This window comes from Gallinula chloropus, assembly GCF_964237585.1.
Source record: "Gallinula chloropus genome assembly, chromosome: 4".
Classification (NCBI taxonomy): Eukaryota; Metazoa; Chordata; class Aves; order Gruiformes; family Rallidae; genus Gallinula; species Gallinula chloropus.
In genome coordinates, this window is record NC_140088.1 from 83,798,037 (window position 1) to 83,823,043 (window position 25,007).

Genomic DNA, 25,007 nt, shown 5'->3' on the forward strand with positions numbered 1-25,007 from the left:
ACTGGGCTCTCAGTCGACCTTCGGACCCTCAGCTCAGCTGCCAGGGCTACAGGGATGGACATGGGTGAGGTGCTGTCGTGACAAAGCCCGTGCAGAAACAGCACAACCACCACGTTTTGTGTGCCACAAGTACAGTGCTGAGGATTTGGAGGGATGAATCATCACATAAAGCAAGAACAATCAGAGGTTGAGAATTGGGAGGAGGGAAGGCTGGGGTGGGATGGGAAGACGCAAGAGTAGGGCTGGGGTTAGTTACCTCAGAAATACTAATATCACCTCAAGAACCTCACCCTTAGGCCAGACTAGTGACATAGAGGGGGTGGGAGGTTAATAAAAAAATCCAATGACATGTCACTGTGTCCCACATTCTACCCTGACTGCCAGGGAAGCTTTTTTAGCTAATTAAAGCATAAAGGTTCTTTACTTGGAGGCCACAGAAACATTTGGCAAGACTGTGCTGAGTCTCACCTCTGCAGAGGGAATCTTCTCCCTCTCCATAAAGGGGATTTGCCACCTTTCCCCAATGAGGAAACACAGCCCAGGAGGGAAAATGGAGTTGGTTTGTGGCAGAAGCCAGGGGAGATTCCAGGCAAAATCACCCTCCTTTTAGACATTTAAGACCAAGTAAGCATTTCCTCCACTGTCATCTTGGGATGGGTCCTCCGCTGACGCTGGAGAGCGTTTATCTGCACAGCCCTTGAAGAGAGAGGCTGGGGCAGCTAGTTAACAACCGAGATGTCAACACACCCATTTCACTGACCTGGGTTTCTGAGGGGAATCTTTGGGCTCCCTTGAACCAAACCAGCCACCGCTTTTATTCCTCTCCTCTCCCCCTGCTGTCGCGTGGATGGAGGAGCTGTGGGAGGATCCCACTTTCTCCCCAAGGCCTTTGCTCCCCACGTCGCTCTTGTTGCCCCCATGGTGGAAGAGGCCTCCCTTGGCTTTCCTGTCTTCCTTCCTTGTTTCTTCAGGTTGTTTGTCCTTTGTCACCTCCGTGGAGAAGACCATGGGTGTTGCTGCTTGAGTCGGCTTGTTCTCTAAACGACTGTTTTCTTCCATCTTGGCTCTGCCCAGGTGGTTGCTGAGAGTGACGGCTTTCGTGGAGACCTTCAGCTCTTCCTGCAAAGCCAAGCTGGGAGGAGATGGGATGAACCTGGGCTCGTCTCTCTGCTGTGTCCTCTCAAAGCTGCTGACCCCCCAAGGCACCTCGTGGGAGTCAGGATGGAGGGGAGTGAAGCCGAAACCCTCCTCCTGCCGCCTGGGGATGCTGGGCACAGCCAGTGGCACAGAACCCTGTGGGACAGACACAGGGCTCTTCGGTGCAGGCTCGTCGCTGTAAACGTGGCTCCCGTTGATGCAGAGGGAAGACCGGGACACGGGGTCATTCTTTGGCTTCAGGTTTTGGATTGCTTTTGGCTCCAGGACCGGGCTGACTTGGGAGACATCGTCGCTGAATGCTCTCTTGTGGGTCAGCTTTGGGGATGGCAGGAAATCTTTCACTGGGGGGAGGAAATGAAATGCAAAACAGAGGTGAGGCCATCTGTGTAACAGGCAGAGGTATGACAAGTATCGTTATCTTCTACTTGCAAACACTAAGGAGACCTGTGAAATCATACCAGCTTTCTCCCTCCCAGGCTCTACCAGATCCTAATTAAATCACTAGAAATGCAAAGCATGGTCACAGGTATGTGGCTGTACAAGCTATACGATATCCTCCCCAAGCACATCACCTCCCACTGCAAGATCCAGAGAGGAGTCTGCAGAAAACCACCCCCTTGTCTGAGAGGATCTGAAACCAATAAGAAGTGCAGGAAACTACAGAGAAGCTACTCAAAGGGTTTATGCTTCCATGTGATTTAAGAGCATGCATGGAAAGAAAGATGACAGGCCTCTGAGCTCTGCTCTGACAGGTCAGGCTGCTGCTTTGTGTGATATAAACCAGGAGGATCCAGCACCACCTTCTCTCTCCCACTGCCTGACCCTGTGGCTACTGCTAATGCTCAGCAGATTTCTGGGCTACGGTGGAGATCCTGGCAAGAAGGACTGCCTGGATTTTGGGTGTCATGCAGCTGCTCTCCCCTGCCAGCCAGAGATGCTGTCAACTTCACTGTGACACGAGGATGATGGGGCCAGAACGGTGCCACCGCTCGCTCTACAGCCACACACAAGAACATCACCCAGCAAAACCCGAGAGGCATCATGCCAGCAGCTTCACCAGCACAGTGAGAAGCAGCACATACCCACGGTCTCCCACCCAACATGGGAATTTGCTGTCTCCAGCCAATTAAACCATTTAATTATATATTTTGTTTTCAAGGGACAGCAAGAATTAATTCACTACAAGGGCCCTTTTTGTTTGCAAATCGCCGCTCTCCGCGGGCCAAGAGCTCAGATTGCTTTAATCACCACAAACCGCTCACCCTTTCAGCTTTGCCTCCAAGCCGGAGGCGGCTCATTAGACAGCCAGGCAGCAGCACAGCAGCAGCAGTGTGTTCTGCTTCACCCAGCCCTCTCCCAAGGGCTACCAGCCAGGGTTAGTGATCTGCTTTTAGGGGGCAGGGAAGAAACGGTCCTAAAGAACCCCTGCAGCCCATCAGCTCATGATGTGCTGCAGGGAGCACATGCGGCATCAGCGGTAAGTCAGGCTGTTTGTATACAGGCTCCTGTTCTGGCAAGCACATCCCTTCCAGCAGGCTGGGCTCAGAGGGTTTGGGCAGGACACTGCTTCTTGGGCAGGCAATTAGTTAACAGGAAAGCCCCAACAGCCCCTTACAAAGAAAAGAAGTGAGGGAAGGGGGTGTGGGTGGGATTAAACCCGTTATCCTCTTACCAGAGCGTTCGGTGGACAGGCTGCTGTGTCTGCTTGGGGACTTGGTTACCTCAGGAGCATTTGCAGCCAAGACCAAACTGGCAGAAGAGATGGTGCTGTCAGATCCCAGCGAGGTGTTGGATTGCGTCAGGGATGACTTGCGCAGTTTGTTCTTCAAGAAGAAGCCCTTGACTTTGGACTTCTTACCCCCAAGGTCATACTCATCCTCCATGTCGAGGGCGCCCATGCTGCTGGGGATGATGGCAGAGGCCGACTCCAAGTCATATTTCTTCTTGCCCTTCACCTTGTCCTTCAGCTTGCCAAAGGGTGACCGTGGCTTGTCTTTCATGGACAGGTCAAACATGCTGGCTGTGAGGCTGTTGCGTGTGAACTGGATGCTCACCAGGATCTCACCACGCTCCTTCTCTTTCTTCCCAGCCTTGGAGTGGAGCTTGTGCCACCTGGAGGCAGAAAGGAAAGGTCCCTTTGTCACTTCCAAGAGCCCAGAGGACCTCGGGGAGGATGCTGCTGGGTAGGAGCTAGCACAAGTACCCCAGGTGCCACCCACCACACAAGGCAGAGACAGGCAAACACCCAACACGGAGGTGCCACACAGAGCCAGACCTCTCCCTGAACAACAGCAACTTTGTAAGAGCTCTGCCCTAAAGCACTTCCCCTAAATACTCTGGAAAACACCATCTTGCTCACCCTGGCATCAGATGCTGCTGTGTGTTTTGCAGGGGGAAGTTACTGGTGGCCAATTTTTGTATGGTCAGTAAAGCCATGTTTAAAAACAGATGATGTTTTGTGCTTATGTCTTAAATATTTAAGAGCTGGTGACTCAGAACAAACCCTTTCCAGTCAGCACAGCACCACAGTGGCAAAGGCACTGAACAGTGTTCGTTACAATAACTTTGTGCCAGACCCTCTATGCTTTGCCCTAAATAAAGATGCTGAAGTGTCCTTCCATCAAGCATTTAGAGGATGCTACATTGCTATATCCTGGGAGTTCTTTACAGGCAGGAGGAGCTGGTGTGCATCACCTACCCAACCCAACCATTCACAGATTGCTGGATTTCTGGGAAATATCTGCATCCCCACAGCCTGCTGACAGCAGTCTTTGGGATCTGCCATGACCTGATGTGATCAGTAATAGTGCAGGATGCAGCAAACATACACCCATCCCCTTCCCCTCCTCCAAATCCCTTAAATCTGCTTTACTGTCTGTAAAATTTGAGGCAACCAGAAGCCTGAGCTGAAGAGGGAACAGGATTTTATTTTAACACCCCTCACATCAATCACCAAAGCCCAGCACCAGCCACTGAGGCTGGTGAGAGCTCCCAAAGGAGACACTGGCTGTATCCACCAGCTCAAAACCTTCAACCATCTCTGCAGCACATTCCTGAGGGATGGTCCCAACTGCTCTGCCCCAAACAAAACCCACAGCACAGACTTTGCTCCGTAGCTTTGCACACAGAGATGGAAAGAGCACAGGAAAAGCCTCTCAAATATTCAATGTAGAAGGGGAAAGAAACTCCCAACCTCCACTGAGGGCTCAACTGCTCTGCAGGGAGCAGCCTGTGCACTGGTAGGGCATGGAGCAGCCCCTGGTATGTACTGGGAGAGGAGACTTGTCTCCTGCCTGCTGGAATGAACAGTGAATGAGAGGACACTGAAGTGAAAGATGCCTGGAGACACTTAGTTTTCCATTTCACAGCAGTACCACGTTCCAACCAGGCAGCACAAAACATGGGCCACGAGAGAACCATTTCTTCCCCAAAACTACTGCCAACCACCGGTCCTTCACTCCCTTCTCCTCCCACTAGAGTCCCATCTTCCATTTTTCCCCCCAGTCCTGAGGTGATTATAGCAGGACAAGTGGGTGTCCAGCACAGTCACTGCCCTTGCAACCCTGATCCCCCCCCAAATCAAAGTATTAAAATTCCCCTTAAGAAGGTACAAGGAGATCTGTATGTTCAGGACAGACTATTTCTCTCTGACATGCTTCACAAGTGAAGCAGGCAGCAACAGCAGTTGGAAGAAATTTCTACACTTGGGTTAACAATTTCCCAATGATTTCCCAGAAAAATCAAAGTCCTGGCAGTGTTTTACACCCACTTGAAAAGTGAAGTCATCAAAAAGAAGGGAAAAAAAAAGAAAAAACAGAAGAAAGAGAAGGAAAATGGGAAGGGAAGGGATGGAGATGGGTGGGACCATGCTGAAATCACCAGTGTGAGGAAAAAACCTGAATCCCATCCTCCAGAAGTTCCTGAATTACTGCTGGGGGAGTTACTGCATCTTGGACACAGGGAAGAGCTGAAAAGCCTGGGAAAGCTACCCTGTACCTCATGAAGGGGGCATAAACCCCTTTATTCCCTACTGGGATGCCAGGAAAAATAACAGCAGTGTACTGCTGGAAGCAGTAAAGATGCAGAAGGGACAGTGCTTGGGGCTTTGCTGGGCTCAGACACTGGGTTAAATCCCCAGCAAACCCATTCCAACTCCTACCACTCGCTTATCCAGCTCCCATACGACGCCCACCACAAAATTTTCAGTCCCCAGGCAAGTCTGAAGATATCCAGGCATTCAGGGGAAAAAAAAAAGCACAGCATTAACCCCTTCCAGTGAGTCATCAGCTGCAAAGAGACACCCAAAAAGGCTGATCCACTGCAGGGAGTAGGAGCAGGTGAGTCAGGCAGACTATTCCCGTAGGAGCAGTGAGGAAAAGGCTGCTTGGAACAGGCTGTGGCCACAGCACATCAAATATTACGTTGCTCTGTTTGATGCAAGACCTGGAAGAAATTCAAGAGGGAAGGGCTGCAGCAGCCTGCCAGCTGGGAGAGGAGAGATTTGGGGGCTGAATCATTCAGCAAGAAAAGGAAAAAGGAAGAAAAAAAAAAAAAAATCTCCTAAGTATTTTTTCTATCTTAGTCATCCTGTGGAAAAACAAAAAGAAAAAGAAAATCTGGGTGGAACAACATAAGGCACAGCTTAAGGATGAGATGTACCAGTCCATAAGAGCCCTGCACTGGCTCAGCTCAGAGATGCTCTCAGCATCTCCTGTCCCACTGCTTATAATGTTGCAGTCATTAACATTAATTTGGGGGTTTGGTGGTGCTGCCTGTGACAGAACAAGCCTTCAGACCTGATCTGCTTCCAGAAAGCATCCTGTTCAAGGAAAAACCTCTGCTTACACTGGCGCTGGATTGAGGAGCTATTTTTGGTTCACAAAACCTAATCAGCAGTTGGGACTACACCTCAAACAGGGAACAGTTATTTTTAGGCTGAGCTCTAAGTTTATGGCACAAGATGAGTGTTTGTGAGGATTAAGTTGTTCCATGTCAGGTTTGTAGGGTTTTTTTTTTTAATGAATCAGTTCCAGTGGAAACAGGAGGAGCAAACACTGCCTCGTCTGAGATGCAGCAGGAGAGAAGGATTGGGGGTGGGTTTCCAAGTCCCAGCCCAGCTAAACACAAACTCCCACAGCATCTTCTCACTATCAAGCCCATCCCAGACCCCTCGCTTTCCCACATTTCTTACATGAGCTGCCCCCAGAGAGGAAACCCTGGGTGAAGGGGTTTCTGGATTAGGGCCACACATACCCAAGCCTCAGAGCAGGACACAGTTTTTCTTATGGGACTAGATGATACACCCAGAAAAACAAACCAGCTTCTGCCCACAGAAACCCTTTCCCAGGTCTAAAAGAGCAGCTGCAAGCTGCAGGCTCAGAACAATTGCTCTGAATTTAACTGGGTTATGTTAATCGGACTGAGGAAGAGGTGCTGACACCAAGGAGCTGGAGGAAGACGTGATGAGCACATCCAGCACTGGGGGAACAGGTCTGCAAGGATGCAGGGACCTGCTTCAGGGGGGGGTTTTAGAGGCCTCTCTTGAGGAAGGTGCTACTCAGTGCAGCTCAGGTTGGGCTCCTCGCTGCACAGGACACCCAGTACAAGCCAGTCAGCTCTGGCCACCTACTCCTGGGCTGCTGTCTTAGCAAGGTTTGGAGGGGCCACAGTCTAACATGGCTTTTACTAGTTAAAAAATGTTACATTAAAGAGGCTTTCTTGTCCCAGTGCCAGAGCTGGTGGGGTCAGTGAGGACAGCTCCTGGCTAAGATGTGCTCCGTGCCCAGCCTGTGCTCCTTCCCTTGCTCCCTACAACCTAACACAGGTCTCCACCCAAACATGGAGCAGGAGGATGAAACCTCCAGCTTCCCAGCCTGCTGGTCCTGCTGTAACGCCCTTCTGCTCCGTGGAGATCTGCTCCTTTAGACCCATCAGCTACTGCAAGTTAATGCTTCTGCTGAGACACCCTCAAAGAGCCAAGTTTGCTCAGAGATCTCTCCAGCATCCAGGGAATGCAGCTCAAGCCAGCTTGAAGACACAAGCTGAAGGTTCAATTAGTTTTGCTAATTAAAAAAAAGAACAACAAACCATATTCTTCCCTCTTATGCCCCAAACATCCAGCACCTCTGCACATCAGGTACCTGCCTGCAGCACAGCACCACGCTGGGTGCACATCACCCCAAAAGCCAAAGGGCTTCTCCCAGCATCACGCTGGGATCCACCATCCACAGATGCTGTGTCAGGGAAGGGGCAGGCAGGGGGAAGGAAACACCAAACTACCCCAGCACATAAGGACAGGAAGGGAAAAGGAAACCTCAAACTGAAAACTCACTGCAGATGCCCTGGAAAGGGGAAACAGCCAGAGGCCTCTATGAGGTCTCGGGCAGCTCCGGGGAAGGGAGACGCTGCAGCAGCGCTGCTTGTGAGTGCTGATGTAGGGCAGGAGAGCTCCCCAGCCCCCCCTGCCTGGCTGTGCATGCTCATTTAGGTCACCGCGTTTCATCAGCACGTCCAAACTGCCTCCAGACAGTTGCAGTAAAACCCTTTCCTGTGGAAAAGTCTCCTCTCTCCTCCCACTCGCCTCCACCAAGGCAAGGGGAACGGTGAGCCGTGCTGCACGGCCGCCAAAAGGCAGGTTTGGGAGCAGAGGGAGAAAGCACCTGGCATCTATTTTTACATTTGCTGTTGCCAGGATCAATTGGAGCAGCAAGGGAGGCACAGAGAGCAGAGCAAAATGCGCTTCTGTAGCTCCAGGCCCCCAAAACCCACGTGTTTTCCTCCAGGAACATCCCATCCCAGAATGCCAACTAGTGATGAGCAAAGGGGGAAAAAAATAAAACCCAGCCTGGCATGGAAAGAAGAGCATAGGAGCTGTTTGTTAAAGGAGGGAAAGCAGCCCCATGGAGGATGCTGACAGGATGGATTTGCTCAGGGTCAGCACCCAGTTCACACTGCCCCCCCCCCTCTGCTCTTCATCTTCTGTCAGGCTGCAGGTGACAATTTATGGGGTGCAAGGGGAGCCTCCGCTTCTGGAGACCTTGTGTTGGGTGTTCAAAGCACAGCAAGGAAGGTGCTTGGGCAGTTTTTCCTCCCTACGTGGGTGGGCTGTCCCAGCACCTCCCCTGATGGGAAGCCAAGCTGCTGAGATGACATGGGAGACACAGAGCCAACCCTTAACAGAAAGGCACAGGGGATCCCAGGGGAAACTGACATCTGACTTTCTGTCACTTTGTCCCTTCCACGACCCCCTCCTGACCAAGCAACTCCTTCAGCACAAATCCCAAGCCCCCATCCCATCCACAACTTTGCAGGTTGTTAACCCCACAGTGATGCCAGCTTATGTCACTGGTATAGGACTACTACAGTTGTGACACTGGGATGAGATCAGGCAAGCAGGGCTGTGGGTGCAATGTGGCTCTCACAGATGCTGCGTGCACTGTCAGGGCACCATTCTGCCCTACTTTTGGGGAGGATGTGGGTCCTTCCAAGCAAAAGGACCACCCACATTCTCCCTTGGGTCTGATTGGGGTCTCGATGAGGTTTTCTTCCATCATCCAGCTCAGCCAGACCTACCTCACCACGACAGACCTGTCCAACGTGCCCTAGGTACACTAGAATCATTCAGCAATGATTCTCCAGTTTCACTCCCAGTGCAGGTTCAAGAGAGCTTCCTCGGATGGTTAAATCACTGGGACACAGCTGGAGCATTTCTAGAGCACTTCAGTGGCTTCCCAGAAGTCTCCCAGTGAAGGTGGCCATGGCTTACCTCAAACCTTGAATTTATAGAACTGGGGATTGAGCTAGGTTGGAAGGGACCTTAAAGGTCCCCAGGACACCCTGGCCCCACACAACCCACCCACCTGAGCTGCAGTACAGAACAAGAGACAGCCCAACACGGAGCCAATACCTCCTCCCTGACCACACCAGCCTGTCATTTACTGCCAATGCACCCCTGCAACAAGGGCTTCCCTGCTTATGAGAAGAGCCACAAGTCCTTAATTAAAGACTACTTGGGTCCCTACAGCAGCAAAACGAGCAGAACAGAGTGCAGAAAAGGCAGCCCAGGGAAAAGACACACGCTGGCAGAAGGGACACAGCCCATCTTGGCACAGCCCCCCCCTCGACAGGCATGGCACAGGCAGCAGAGGCATTTCAGCAAGAGCTGAAGCAGCCCTGAGGAGGAAGCACGCACAGGAGGAAGCTCACCTAGCTGAGAAGGGAAGCATAGGGGTGGAAAACAACTCAGCCCTGGGGAGTGTTCTGCTTTTTGTCTGGCTTCGTGTTTCTGCCACCGCTTCCCCCTCCCTGCCAGGGCCGAGAAGCTGTTCCGCAGCGCAGGTTCACTCCGTGTTGGGTTGGAATGGCCCAGTTTGCAAGGTGATCCCTGCAAGCTACTAAAAGCCCAGATGGAAAATAAACACAGGCTGATTCCCCCTGTGGAGAGGGGAGGAAAGGGCTCAAGCAGCTGAGGTGGGAAGAAGTTCATCTCCCCAAATATTCCTCTGAGAAGTGTTTGAAAACAAACCTGAACCAACCAACACCACCCCCCCCGCCCCAATTTGTTAGGTAATTCAGCTCACTGCTAATGAAGCAACTCAACCCTGCTCTTCTAATGGCTTTGACACAAGCAACTCAGCTCTCAGGAGAGTCAGAAACAAAGAGCAGGAGCTGTATGTGGCAAAGGGCACAAGCGCTGGTGCTCCATGTGATGTATTGCTGCAGCCCATGTGAAACCCACATGAGTAAATCCCACCACCTGTGCTGGGATGGAGAAGCCATCCCATCCCTGCCCTGCCAAAGGGCTTGTCCCATGACTCACAGGCCAGGAACAGAGATGCTGTCACTCCAGTGGGTCTCAATGACAGGAAACAACCTGCAAACCTGCAAGGCAACATGAAAAACAGGGGAAAAAACAGAGCAGTACCCCACAGGACCGGGCTGCCTGGCATCTTCCCCTTGGCTATGGGGGGACTGCCTCAAAATCTGCCTGTACAGAGGCAACAAGAGGTATGTGACAGCATGGATGGGAGTGGGTTCAAGAGCAGAACAGACATCAGGGATGGAGAAGAGCTATCAACCACCAGGACAATGCTGGCATGACAGCAAGGGCGGGTAACTTCATTGCAAATCAATTTAGGCTAAGATCAGAGGCTTTCCCCTCTCTAGCACAGGATGAGCAGGTAGGAAAAGGAAAGGAGGGAAGATTTAAGGAGCTGTAAAACAGCATAAAACATTTATGAATGAAGAGAAGATAGTAATAGCAGGAGACAGAAAGCGATCTCCTCAGCTATATTTATCTGCTTACGCTCCAGAGCATCCAAGGTTTGTATCCTCTGAGTTGTGAATGAGCCAATAAACCACATTTGTGGTCACCAAATGACCTGAACTGCCAGGCCAGCGCTGCCCAGGCACAGCAAGGCTCAGACACAAGGTCCCTGTGTGAGGATGGGAGAAGAGGCAGCACTGGTGATCCAGCAACCTGCTCACTGTGTGGGAAACCAAGGGCACCGAAAAAAGGTTAAAAAGAAAAAGCAGCCCAGAGCTGACTCGGCAGGATTGCGAAGCACAACTGACACCAAGGAGCTGCTCTGCAGGTTCCCCCACTGCATCTGCTTCTGGGGAGCTACTTAATGCACAGCTCAACATCAGGACAGGCAGGAGAAACCCGTTTTTGCTGTAAATCCTTTTCTACTTCCAGCTGGGAAGAGCATCACAGCAGGGCTTGCACGGAGAACCCAGTATCTAGAGGCTATGCAAGGCTTGGGAATGCAGTGCCTGTCCTCTGCTTCAATGAAATATAATAATGCTGAATAGATTGATGTAGATGTAGCTTGAGACAATTAATAGAACTTTAATTTGTGTATTTTAAGAATATATTTGTTTTGGAATATGGCTGTAACTGTGTGAGCTGCTTCGTGAAAGCAGCTACAAAACTCAGCCATAACAGTGCCACAGGAGGAGATAGGGGAGTCATAAATAATGAGACTGACGACCAATTAAGAGACAGTATATCTTGTTTTCAGCTAAAAGGAATGTGGTTTTGAGCTCAGATAACCACAGAGAAGAAACGTAAAGAACATGTGCTGAGAGAGAGGAAGACGTCCAGCCTCCATCCCTGAAGACCACGGGAAGACCCCCTGAGTGTCACTGCGCACGCTCTACCTGGGAGAGTTAATGTAGAATCACAGAATCCCAGACTGGTCTGGGTTGGAAGGGACCCCAAGGATCATAGAGCTCCAACCCCCCTGCCACAGGCAGGGACACCAACCTCCAGGCCTGGAGCTACACAAGGTTGCCCAGGGCCCCATCCAACCTGGCCTTGAACACCTCCAGGGACGGGGCATCCACCACCTCTCTGGGCAGCCTGTTCCAGCCCCTCACCACTCTCTCTGGAAAAAACTTCCCCCTAATATCTAATCTAAACCTTCCCTCCTTTAGCTTTAGTCCATTCCCCCTTGTCCTGCCATTATCTACCCTTTTAAAAAGCTGATTCCCCTCCTGTTTCTCTGCTCCCTTCAGGCACTGGAAGGCTGCAATGAGGTCCCCCCGCAGCCTTCTCTTCTCCACGCTGAACCAGCCCAGCTCCCTCAGCCTCTCTTCGCAGGGGAGGTGCTCCAGACCTCTCATCATCTTTGTGGCTCCTCTGAACCCTCTCCAACAGTCCCACATCTTTCTTGCATTGGGGGCCCCAGACCTGGACACAGGACTCCAGATGGGGCCTCACAAGTACAGAGTAGAGAGGGACAATCATCTCCCTGTCCCTGCTGGACAAATGTAAATGTCTTTCTGGAAATAATTTGCATAACCCTGCCTTTTATTAGATATTATAATGACTTTGTATGGTTAATCTGTATAAATATGAGAAATTTGGCTTTAATGGGCACACACATTTGGAGGAGCGATCCCCTGTGTGCCTGGTGCTGCAATAAGGGATACCTGCTTCATAAAAACCAAGGCTATTGAGTTTTGATTCAGGCTTCCCCAGGCATCACCTCCAAGGGGGAAAACAACCCCAAGGGCTCCATGCAGCTTAAAATACTGGCTACACCCAATCTGGCAACAGGTCACATGTTGACTGTTCATTCATCGCATCAACAGACGCTGCAAGTGGCTCTCAGGCATGAGTCACACACACCAAAAGGGGGGAAAAAAGAGAAAGGAATAAATCTTAAGCCCAGCAGCAGGTTTCTCTAATTACACACAGCTTTATCCTCTGTGGACTCACTGGCAAAGAGACCCATGTGCTGGAAATGCACAGCTGGGAAGGCTGTGGGATGCTGCTCCCAAACCCCAGCCAGGCTGGACAGACTGTCCTGCTGGAAACCCAAACCCCAGGTCCCCAGCCAAGCTTCTGACAAGGAAAGCTGATTTCCGTGGTAGTTATTCACACAGGCTTCAACAAGCCCCAAGGTGTGAAGAGAAGTGGTGACAAAGGTTTCAAAGCCATTTTCACTCAACTGGCCACATGCAGAAGGGGCACAAAGTCTTTTTTGGACTCCAGTTGCCAAGCAAGCCCCGTGCAGAGGCAGCAGCCCAGGCCAGCATGCCTGCAACGGAGCAGCAGCCAGAGCAAGAGGGTTTCAACAGGCCAGGTAACACCAGAGCACCTGGAGCTCATGGCAGCATTGGGGACAAGGAGCCCATCTTCCCTTCGTGCAGGAAGATGGTCTCCTACATGAACGTGTTCACAAGCTGGCTGCAGTGGACAGGCAGAATAACCCAGTCCAGGCTGTGCCCTGGCAGCAGCCATGGCACAGCCACACCCTGCACCCCAATAGATGTTCTCCTTCTGTGACAGTGACAAAGCAGAGGGGTGTCTCCATCAGAGCCCCAAGCTGCAACACATCGCTCCAAGGGGCCACGCTGCAGGGATGCAGGTGAGGGTGCCCACAGGTGCCCTCCTCTGGGGCAATGCTACTGTTGAGTGGATCTCCCCAGGAACCACAAAGAACACCCCCCCTCCCCAAAGCTCCCATCCTGCTGAGGATGCTGCTTTTGTCATTTTATCAGCCCAGCGTGATGACACATCCCCTCAGAGGGCAAGAGAAGCAGAAAACAGAGCCCACCCTGTCTTTCTGGCAGCCAGAGAAGGAGGACTGGCAAGAAATATTTTGCCAGACTCTGCAAGGACAGGAGGGAATCACCTTGGAAAAGACAAACCAAGGCAGTGAGGCTCCCAAAGCATGGCATGAGTGCTGCCTCAACTCAACACGTGCAATAGCACCATCTCCATCCGCATCTAGAGCTTTGTACCAACAGGTTCAAGGTATTTTCTGAGCTGGCTGTGGGGTTTTTCTGCAGCTTCTAAGGGGCAAAGACAGCTGGAGGCAGTGAGGGCTCTGGACATTAGAGTGAAACAGAGAAAGAAACCTGAATCTGCAGTTTTAAGATGATAGAGGGTGATGGGCCAGCCCTCTTGGCCACCAACAGTCCTAACCCAGTGATCCCAGGCTTGCAAAGCTGGGATCAAACACCTTTAGAAAGCCAACCCAGAGCCTTCCCAGAGCAGAACAGAGCAAGGGCCTTAAACCGGTGCTGGCAAATGGGTGAGAAGGGGCTTAACTGGGCAGGTAAAAGCAAGATTAAGCCCCATCACTATTTTGTAAGCAGCAACATCACCTCACCACCCTGGTGATGCTCTCCCCTGGGCTGCCAGCTAGAGGCAAATATCTGTCTGGGACAAGCTGGCCACCAAGGACCTGACCCCAAGGCCTGGCTGCCTCCTGCCCAATCTTTCCTCCAGCAGCACAGACAGCATCTCAACCTGCTTTTTGGCAGGACTAACCCTCTCCTCTCCCTGCTCAGTGGCATTTCAACACAGCAAGGCATTTCCTGGCTTGGCTGAGATGCAATAACCCCTCAGAGCTGCCCTTCCAGCCTCAAAACAAGGATTTCATCACAGCTCAGAGCCTCCAAGGAGCTTCACCTCTGCTCTCAGCTACCCTGAAGACCTTCACCAGCCTTGCCAGGCTCCTCCAATCAGAGCCCCCAGGGAAGAGGGTTCTGTTTCCCCTCATATTAACTTTCCATCCCAATGCCATCACAGAGCAGCTATTTCCTCTCCATCCTGCTGCAAGGTCTCTTCACCTCCTAGGCTTAAGGACAGCTGTGCAGAGGACACGGCTGCAGCAATCTGGCCTCAGCTCACGTCCGATAGGGAACAGAAGGTGAGCCCTGACCCTACATGCAAACATCTCCTCAAGGAGATGCAGCCAGAAGCCAAGGCCATGGCAGGAATGGCAACGAGCACAAACCATCCCAGAGAGATGTCCCAGCCAGGAGCCTGCAGGCCACATGCACGTGCTCTGCCGCTAATGATCTCCACTGATTTTAATTTAACAAGGGAGGGTGATGGCTGAGGGCAGTTGTTTGGTTGGTTTAGCACCCAGAGGAAAGGTTTTGTAACCCAAGTAGTTTCTTCACTGATGGAGAGGGGGAAGGAGAGCGTCTCCTTCCTGCTGCCAGGGCGGAGATCCTGCAGCTGCCTGGGGAAAGGGCTGCATGCAAGCCCAGACCCCTCTGCAGCTGGGGAAGGACAGGAACCAGTATAAGGAACAAGTGGCAGGTAGAGCTTTGGGGAATTTGGAGCTGGGCTAATTTAGCACTGGTTACGACTCCGCAAGACCAGTTCCCTGTCGCAGGGACACCAAAGGCCACTCGCTGCTGCTGCTGCTCCCTGGCCAAGGCAGCAGCCTGCACGCAACTGCAAGTCACTGCAAGAAAACACCAGAGCCAGGAATCACAACTCCTCTGCTGCACTTACTGTCCCATTGCCCACAGGATCCCCGTGCTGCAAAGCCCTGAATTTTGCTCTCCCAAGATCGAGCTCCAGCAGCACCTCAGAAGGCTCAGAGCTTTAACCTTCCCCCTTTGCCATGGGGCTGTGAGGAAAGAGAACAAATGAAAACCGTATTTCAAAGGGGGAGAGAGGAGGAAATGGCAATTAGGGGTGTTGGGTTTTTTTGCCCAGCCTAGGAAACTACAGGTGCCCACCATCCCTCTCTGCCAAGGTCCAACGCCACCAGGCATTACTGCACACCTCCTGTCCTCCGCAACGCCAAGCACCACCATGCCACCCACCCACCAGACCACAACAGCCAAGGGGAAAATACAGCCCAGTGGGTGTTGGAATGAAGCTCTCATCTAGCCAGAGGCATTTCCACCCTTCCCCAACGCTCTTTTGGCAGTGGTGGATGTGGACGTTACTCCCCCTGCCCCGGCTTGCTGCCACGCCGTAGGGAAGGCAGGATGAGCCCCCGCAGGGGACTGCAACAGCATTTCCTGGATGTCAGGAAGCAGAAGCGATAGTTGCCTTGAGAGTACAGGAAAAAAAAACCCTCATCTGCTGGGCTCAGCCCTTGTTTTGGAGGAACTGACCGCTCCACTGAAGGACGACGGCTCCCCACACGTGCCTGTGCCAAGCCAGCAGCACTGAAGGACCCCCCAGCAGACTGTTACAGTCAGATGTGGTGACAGTCACCATGCCCATGCACAAGTATTTTGTTGCACGGTTTTGTCCTGCTGACAGCGCTGGACTTTGGGCTCTGAAACAGTGAGAGAGGACAGAGAACTACAGGGACAAGGTCACAGGAGGGAGAAGCAATGGACCAAGAGCATCCCACCCAGGCAGGGCCACGGCACGGCGGTTTTTTGATGCAGAAGGTATTGAGTCTGGAGATGCACATCAAGCTCAGCAGGGCAGTGAAAAATTGGAGGGGAGGGGAATAAAAGCACTACACAGCCCAAGTGGAAAGGGAGAAATGATGCTCAGCACAGCTGCTTTGCTTGCCAACCCCAAGCCTCAGAGCTCACTGAGCGTGGGACAAGCCTTGGGATACCCAAAAAGGTTGTGAGAGCTCTCAGGCTGCTCTCGTGCAACTCCAAGAGTTGATTTTGAGAAAACACTGAAATGACAGGGACGTGTGGGTGAACAAGGCAGCTCATAAACACCCCCCGGATGCCAGCTGAGGGCTCGTTCCTAGAGAAGAGGCCAAGTTTGACGGAACATTTTCCATTAAGCTGGAAACAAGTATAAAACCCATCCCCGGTAACGTTTCCGTACAACAAGCATCAGCAGGAAAACGAGAGCAAGGTCAACACGCTGACAATCAAGGCCTTCTTTTGAAGCAGAATCCCATTCCAGCTGGCAGCAGCATTCTGCCCAGGAGCGAGGACCACAGATGGGGTCCTGAAAAGCAGCATCTAGCAGAGACTCAACATCCTTGTTTGGGGGCCAGCGGTTATCTCGGCTGCACAGGCCTGGGCACACCGTGATGCAGTCCTGGAGGAGGGTGGGTGGGGGGGACGACTAAAGTTTGTTTTCTTATTTTTTAATCTGGGACCAAAATTTCTTCCTGAACCAAGTTGTTTGCAACAGGGCTGAACCAAATCAGTTGGAAGCTTATGTGGAGCTGTCTCACAGAGTCAGACCCCTGGGGTTCCCCCCCCGAAACCTTTCTCCCAGCTGGCTAAACACGCTCTGGCCTTTGGGACCACCCACCTCCAGAAATAACTGGAGCCCTTTCCACGTTGCAGACCTGCCACCCACCATCAAGACACCTTCCAACTCTGGGGTTCAAGCGACCAGAGATGCTTAGGGCACAGGGTTTGAGCTCTCTATCACATTTTCTGTGCTTGCTTCCATCACCGGCGGCCACGAGCAAAGGAAAAGAGCCTTGAAAGCTCCTGAGATCCTAAACAGCATGAGAGGAAGTCGATTTTCCTTATGCAAGCAAAGCTACAGGAAGGGACAGAGACAGCAAAAATCCTGGGGATCTGCCTCACAGCCCAGATCCACTCCTCAGGCTGTGCCACTGAGGTTATCGGCAGTTGTGACAAGGCAGCACGGGGTCGAGCCGCCCTGGACGTTGCACCCATGGGATTAACAGCCCCTGACGCTGAGACCTTTGAGATGAGACGAGCTTGGCCTCCTGAAACCTTCGTGGGGCAGTCACAGGGCCCTGCTTTGCACAGCTTGAGAAAACTCCTGCTAACAGAACTGCAGCTCTCCTCAAGCTCCTACCCCCGCCAGCTCCCGGCGCGGGGATCGCTCCCCAAGCCACAAAGAGGATGGAAAGTTATTTCACATCCTCCCCTGCCAAAACAACACGTCTCTCCCGACACACCCAACGGGCTCCCTCGCTCTGAAGTCCACGCACGATGCTGGTTTGAATTAGGCCCAAAGGATTCCGATTCAGCTCCTCCAACGCCGCCCATTCTCCAGGCAGCGCTAATAAAAGCAAAACAAACGCTGGGGGGGAAACACTCAGACACTAACTCCAGGGTTAGTCACTTTTCCTCTGTGCCCACGCTCCCATCTGAGGGCAAGCAGAAGCCTCCACAGGCTGCAGAAACAAACGAGCCATGTTTGTCCACGGGAAAAGTTTTTTTCTGACACCTTTTTGGGCTAATTCTGCTCTCCAGGAGCAAGGCTGAACTGTCTGCCAAACTGGGGTGCTCCCTCTGCCACCTCTCCTGAGTAGGAGGGTGAGGGAGGCTCCTCTCTGTGCCTGCAGCTTCGGGCAACGAGCCAGCCAAATTCTTGGGGTCTGGGGAGCCAGCAAGCAGAGGGGATGCTCCTGGAGGCATGCAGCAACCCAGCCAGGTCTGCATGGAGCAAAGCTCAGAAAAACCTTTCTTCCCTAAAGGAATTTCATCCACATTCCTGCATTTCTCTGCCTGGCAAGGGCTAGAAAACATCGTTATTGTTTTACGCCCTTCTGGGTGAAGGAGGAAGAACAGCACATCCCTGACACGCAGGGATTTATACAGGAGGCAACACAAGGGTAGGGCTCAGCCCCCCGAACTGCGGGACCCTCCTGCAGCAGCAGCGTGACAAATGAGGTCACACTGATGGCCCCATGGAGCCGGTGGGGGATGCAAAGCCACAGCAGCCATCGGAAGGACAAGCCACCACGACATTGCTGTGGTTTCCCAGGAGTAACAGACCCTGAGGGACACTCCTGGGATGTGGAGGGGCCTTGCAGCGCTCTGTCCACTGGGACCCCTGACCAGGGGGAGGAAGGATCCAGGAAGGATCCTGTGATACCTTGTCCTGCATGACTCCCAAAGGGAATAGAGGGACCCTGAGACACCCCATCCTCCACAACACCCTTCCTGGAGCACACATGACGCCCTATCCCCCATGATGCCCTTCATGGATCATCCACAGGCCCTGTGATACCCTGTACCCTGCAACGCCCTTCCTGGGTCGCACAGGGACCCCAGGCCACCCTACCCTCTGTGACACCCTTCCCAAGGCACACGTGAACCCCTGGATTGCCTGTCACCCATGACACCCTCCTTGCAGCACGCGCGGCCCCTGTGATGGCGGATGACCTCCTGCCAAGCCCTTCCAGGGCCATGCCCGAACTCCACGACACCCTGTGACACCCTCCCTAGGGTGTCCACAGCCCTTGCAACACCCCATCTCCCTCAAGGCCGTTCCTGAGGCAGGCACAAACCCTGCCACACCCCATCCCCTGCAGTGCTCTTCCTGAGGCACACACAGCCCCCACAATTCCCAGTGCCACCATTCCCAGGGCACGCAGGGACCCTGTGCCACCCTCACATCCACCGCGACACCCTTCCTGGGGCTCACAAGGACCCTCGACGCCTCGGGGCTACGCAGGGACCCCACAACACCCACCCCAGGAGGCCTCTCCCCTTGCTCTGCCCCCAGGCGTGACCAGTGATGCCCAGCGGGACCCACTCACCGCTCGTCGGGCGCTCGGCCCTGCTGCAGGGCGGGCTCCAGGGGCACGGTGGCCTGGCCCAGGAAGCGGTCCATGCCCACCAGGGCCCGGTGCATGACGGTGAGCACCAGGCCACCGAGGGCCGGGCCTGCCGGGGCACCCCCCAGCTCGGGGGGCAGCTCGAAGGCGCACTCCTCCCGCCACTCGGGGCTGCCGGTGCTCTTCTCGGCCACCGAGGTGCTGTACTTCTCGCGGCCCAGCTGGATGATGGTGTAGGCGTCGGCGGTGCCCGGCTTGCCGCCGCCCTTGCACCGCAGCCCGCGGGCCCGCACCACCGTCACCTGGACGTGGGTGGGCAGCCAGGCCGGAGACCCCTCGGCGGGAAGCGCGGCCGCCCGCAGCAGCGCCATGGCGGGACGCTGAGGAGAGGCCGGGCCGGGCCGGGCCGGGCTGGACTCGGCCGGACAGAACCGGGCGGGGCGGAGCCGAACCGGGCCGGGCCTCGCTCCTCCGCCGTTGCCGCAGCCGGCCCGCAGCGCGAGCCCCACCGGCCGCCCCGCCCCGCGCCCCCCGTGGCCCCGCCCCGCGCCCCGCGGCCCCGCCCCGCCGGCACGGAGGGGCTGAGGGGGCGGGGCAGCGGCGGGCGCAGGGAGCGGGGGGGGGGGGGGGGGGGCACCGGGTGGGCGTGCAACGGGGTGGGGCGTGCAGCGGCCAGGGGGGTAACGGGGGCTGGGCGGGTACCCTGGGAGGGGCGTGCACCGTGTACCGGGGGAGAGGCGTGCGGGGGAGCTGCGGGGAGCGCACCGCCCGCCGCTCCGGGTCGGGTGTGTCCCGAGCCCGGCACCGTTCCGTTCCTGCGCCGGGCCAGACACGGGCGGGGAGCGGGGAGCGGGGGGCGGTGGGGCTGCACACGCAGCGAGCTGGGCCGCCGCGAAGCCGCGATGGGCCGGCTACCCCCGACTGTCGCGATATGTCCCCCGGTGCGCCCTGTCGCGCTGGGAAGAGGGGGAACGCGCCTGTGTGACCCGCCCACCCTGTCCCCCCCTCCCAGTGCTTTCCTAATTCCTTCCCGTCCCCCAGCTCCGGGCCCGTGGCCCCGGCACCGGGGTTGTGGGGGGGGGGAGCGGGGAGGGGAGTACCCCGGCACAGCATCCGCAGCACCCACACCTTGCCCTTGGCCACCGACACAGGGAGGGAAAAGATTCCCAGGACCAGATGATTCCCGCCGTCCAGCCCGGGATTATCCCCTGGGGGCCATGGCGGCACCCAGCCACGCGCCTCGTCCCGTCCCCAGCTTCGGCCGCGTTTCCCACACGGCGCAGGGCAGGGGGACGTCAGTGTCCCCGACGGGGCCCCAGCCCTAATAAGCAATTAAAACCCACTCCACTGACCCTAATCACTCCTTACGCGCCCAAACCCGACATTCCCCGGCCCCTCAAGCAAGGTCACGCCAAAGAAGCCGTGCTGGGGCTCGCTGTACTCTCTGCTGGCATTTCGGGTGCTCACAGCTGGGTTACGACCTGGGCCCCGGGGTTTTGATGTCAGCGAGATAAGGGGCGTTCAGGGCCACCTCGGTTAATGGTGGGCTGGGGCTTGCTCTGCTCTATCGCTCCCATCTCCGGTACCAAATCGGCAGCAATTTGGTTGTTTCTTGCCTCCTTCTGCCCCAGGTCCCCTCCCCTGGGGCACAGGGCCGTCCGTTCCACTCGGCCGCGGGGTCACGGGGTGTCCCATCGGGGTAGTGGGGCATTTTATGGGTGCAACGGCCCCTTTGGGATTTGCTACAGCCTGGGTTTTTGGAGGGGAGCTGCATCCCCTCTCCCAAAAGGGGGTTTGCACCACTCTCCCTCTCCCCAAAATGCTGCTAACGAGCCCGAAGCCACTGAGTGTGGGAACAGCCGAGTTCTTCCCCAAAAAAGCTCCCTGCAAGTGCATAAACTGGGGGAAAACGGGGTAAACCCCCCCCCAAGCATCCCATATGTTCTCAGGTGGGATGCGCTGCCCTGGCTGTATTCAAATCTCACATTAAAATGTGCTTCATATAGCAAAAAAAAAAAATCCCCCAACAACACAGGGAATTTCTTATCGCCCCGGAGACGAACCGAAATCCAATTATCCCTCCGGTCCGGTGCCCGGCCCCTCTCCACCAGCCACCTCTTATCCCTCCTCAGCATCTGCTTTTTATTTTGCCTTCTTTTGATTGTTTCTCCCCCCCCCCTTTTTTTTCTTTTATTGTTTTCTGATTATCTCCTCTCTCATTGTTCCTCCTCCTCTCTGCTGCTTTCCTTCCTTGCCCCCATAATTGGGGTGGGGTATTTTTTCCCCCTTCCTTCACCTTCCCCACCCTGCTCAGTTTCCCAGCTCTTATTTATTCATCTCTTTGATTTCACCGCCACCTTTGCATTTTAGGCATTAAAAAAGGGGGTTAATTACCCCTGAAATCAATGATTTATTTCTTATTTTTTAATCTTTTCTTGACTCCCAGGCAGAACAGAGCTCCACAGCAGCACAGGGGCTGCATCCCTGCTTCACTGCTGCCTCTCACCCCATCCCTGGCGAGTGTGGGTTGGGTTCAGTTTTCCTTCAACTTCTGCCCCAACTTTAATTTTTTTTTGCTTCAATTTAAATTCTTCCTTCGACTTTGGTTTTTTCCTTCAACCTTCCTTTTTCCTTTAACTTTTAATTTTTGCTTCCCCCACCCCTGCAGCAGCCATGCACCCACCCCAGCTCACCCTGCTGCTCTCCTAAATGTCATTGCAACGGCATCCTCACCAAGGGCTCTCACCTGGCTGGTGAAACAATGTTCATGACATGATTTTGCTTCCCCCCCCACCCCACCCTCCACACACACACACACACTTTTGGTGCAAAATGCCACTCTCCTTGGGGGTGGCCCTGGCAGCACCCACCCCAGCAGCTCCCCAGCCTGGGGCTGCCCCTTCCCTGCTCAGGGACTGGGGATGCACCTCGTTGGGCTTGCAAATAAATCTCATTTCCACAAGAGTGAAGCAAAATCCTGTTGGAATTTCGTGGGGGCTGCAGGACAGGGTGATGCTGAGCCAGGCTTTGCTTTGGGCTGACAGTGGGTGCTGGGATCATCACAACCCCATCTCTGGGGGCTCGGGTTGTTTTGCTCTTTGTATTCATTTTATGATGGGTGCTGAGACCCCAGGGTGGGAGCAGCCACCCCATCGCCTCCACAACCAGATGGGGGGGTGAAGGATGAGCCAGCCCTGGGGATGCATCACCCCAAATCTCTGCGCTGGTGATGCACATCCCTGCCATATTCACACCACTGTTAACATATCCCCCAAACATCCCCTGGTTTGAGACAGACACATGGACCAGGTCTGACAGCAGCAACCACACCCCTCCCCAGGCTTCAATATTTTGGGGTGATGAGCTACAAAACGCTCCCCAAAACTGGTTTGCAAAGGGGATGGTGGCTCCATGCCGGCGATTTCCTGCTGCAAAATCCAGGCTGGCAGCACAGGGATGCCCGGGAATGGGGAGGGGGGTGGAGTGAGGGGTGCGGGGGGAAGGGATGGAGCCAAGACAAATAAAGAGTTCAAATGGGAAACGATTAAAACTAAACTAAACTAAAATAAATCGAAAGCGGGGGAGATAAGACGTGGGCGCCCTCGCTGCCTATTTAACATTCATTGGATTGAATAATCAGGCCTCATTATCTCAAATTGTCTGCATATTTGCCCTCAAAATGCTAATTTGAAAGTTGGCTGCAAGCGCCGTCTGCCTATTTTGACTAAAATATTATTTTGCTTTATTGTGCATTGTTTGTAGCTCCGGGGGCATTTCCCCTGCAAAACCCAAGGAGGAAAAAAATAAAAAGGCCAAAAAAAAAAACGAAAAAGGAAAAAAAAATTGAAGGAAAAAAACCCAACAGTTATCAAAGGCTGGTGGGGGATGAGAGTGGCGCCCTGTTTTGCGTAGAAATGGCATTTTTAGGCCTTCCAGTAAAATTAGAGGCTTTATCAGTTTCGTTTCGGGGATGGACAGTTTATCGTTCATCTCGGGAAGGAAAATAGGAGGAATAATTTGCTTTTATTCTGATTGTTCGGCAGAGAGGGAAGGGATGGGGGCTGCTGCTCCCTGCTCCCACCTCCACCCCACTCCCCCGCCCCGCTTCCCTTCTCCCCACCTCTTTGCCCCCCATCACCTCTTCACCCCTATCCCCGCTTCAGAGGGCAAAAATCACTGCTCAGGGCTTTATCCACCGGATCCCGCACGGCAAAAACCACCGTCGGCTCCATTTGATCTGGAGCGAGGGAGATTCAGAGCATCAATCTATTTACATTATTACCCTTTCTAAAAGTCAATCAATAGATAATAAGGTGGGAATAATGGCCAGGAGTTAAAAACCCCCATTCATGGCCGAGGATTAGAGTTATTGAAGGGCAATTGCTTCGGAATCGTTTCAATCCGGCGTTAGAGATGCTGCGATTCACTCGCTGGCTTACCCACAAGGCTGCCTGCCGCCCCCAAATGACACATTTCTCATGCAAACCCCAAGCTGGCCCTCCCCAAAGCTGTTTGCACAGCAAACTGCAATTGTATCGGAGATTAACGGGGCTTTGCGGGGTTGGGGGGGAGGCCAGCAAGCCTTGTTGACAAATAAAGGTGGAAATCCCTCGCCATCAATTCCACGGGTGCCTCTGGATTTGGCAATGACACCGCTTTTGACTTTCCCCGTCTGGGCAGATGGATGGGGGGGGGGGTTCTGAGTTACTCCCGGATTTTGGGGGGCAGATGGTAGCGTAAAAGAGATGCTGGTGGGCCTGAGGATGCTGCAAACCCCCCCAAAACAGGTTCCAGTTTGGGGTGTATCAGAGGGGAGATGTTGTCGTGGAGCATGTTTGACCCAGCTGCCCCCACAGCCAGCATATGGGGAAGGACAAACCTCAACATTCCCATTGCCCCCACTTGATGCTGTTGCTTGGGACAGGCCCAGCCTTACAGTGCTGCCTGGGGGTGTGCCTTTTAGGGCCAATTAATGCAGTTTGGGGGCTGGTTGGAGACCACGTATGTTCTCCTGGTTAGCGATGGGCTGAATTGGGCCAGGTCACCAAGTGGGATGTTGTGGATGGAGTCATCCCCACATAGTCCACAGCATCACAGGATCATCCCAGATTGGTTTGGGTGAGAAGGGACTTCAAAGCAAATCATTTCTCCTATTTTCCTTCCCAAGATGAATGATAAACCATGGGCAGAGACACCCTCCACTAGCCCATTGCCCACGCAGCTTGACTGAAGTGAAGCAGCTTGGATCAAGTTCTAGGGCAGATTTTAACCCCAAGATGCACCCGTGGTCTGGGGCACAGCAGGGTGGTGATGTCCTTGGTCGGCCCTTGGCTTGCTTGGATGCATGGTGGGACTGTGCTTGGCTTTCTCCTCAGCACCACTGTACCACCTGAAAATTAAGCCAGAGCTCTCATTACCAACGGTGGCACCCATGCATGAAGGGGAGACAGACTGCCCCCTCCACTCAGACCCCCTTTATCTACTCAGCATCTTGGGAGAAACCTCCTGACTCTGGACTGTGCCAGCCCCAATGTGTTCCAACCTGCTGTGTCCCAGCCTGGGGTAGAGAAGAGAAGGTTCTGGGGAGACCTCAGAGCCCCTTCCAGTCCCTTGAGGGGCTTCAGGAAAGCTGGAGAGGGGCTGGTAGCAAGGACAGGCAGGGACAGGACAAGGGGAATGACCTTCAGCTGCAGGAGGGCAGGTGCAGAGGGGATGTGGGGCAGAAATCCTTCCTGGGGAGGGTTGCGAGCCCCTGGCACAGGCTGCCCAGAGCAGCTGTGGCTGCCCCTGGATCCCTGGCAGGGTTCAAGGCCAGGCTGGATGGGGCTTTGAGCATCCTGGGCTGGTGGAGGTTGTCCCTTGCCCATGGTGAGGGGTGGCACTGGGGAGGGGTTAGGTCGGGGCTTTGAGGTCCCTTCCCACCCAAACCAGTCTGGGATCCCTTTTGTGTCCCATCTTGTGTCTCATCTGGACACATCCCATTGTTCAGTGTGTACAAACCTGGCGCGTCCCAGCCCCGGGTGTCCCTTCCCAGTGCTTCCCAGTCTGGTGCGTCACAGCCCTGGAGTGTATGTCCCATTCAGGTGTGTCCCTCCCCTGTTTTTCCTTCCCCAGTGT

The 25,007-nt window shown here is 54.1% G+C and overlaps 1 protein-coding gene across 2 annotated transcripts in view; it reads right to left on the reverse strand.

Moving 5' to 3' along the window:
• RAB11FIP5 (RAB11 family interacting protein 5) overlaps positions 1–19,261 on the reverse strand; it is a gene marked incomplete at both ends in the record, with an annotated part of 41,272 nt that extends 22,011 nt beyond the window's left edge. Inside the window, 3 exons of one of the 2 annotated variants that reach the window (XM_084262715.1) lie at positions 761–1,499; positions 2,831–3,270; positions 18,873–19,261. In XM_084262715.1, coding sequence (XP_084118841.1) covers positions 761–1,499; positions 2,831–3,270; positions 18,873–19,261 — 1,568 coding nt within the window. Of the gene's footprint in view, positions 1–760; positions 1,500–2,830; positions 3,271–18,872 lie in introns of those variants that run through there. The other variant, XR_014617234.1, reaches the window with a different exon arrangement.
• Between the last annotated feature and the right edge of the window lie 5,746 nt (positions 19,262–25,007).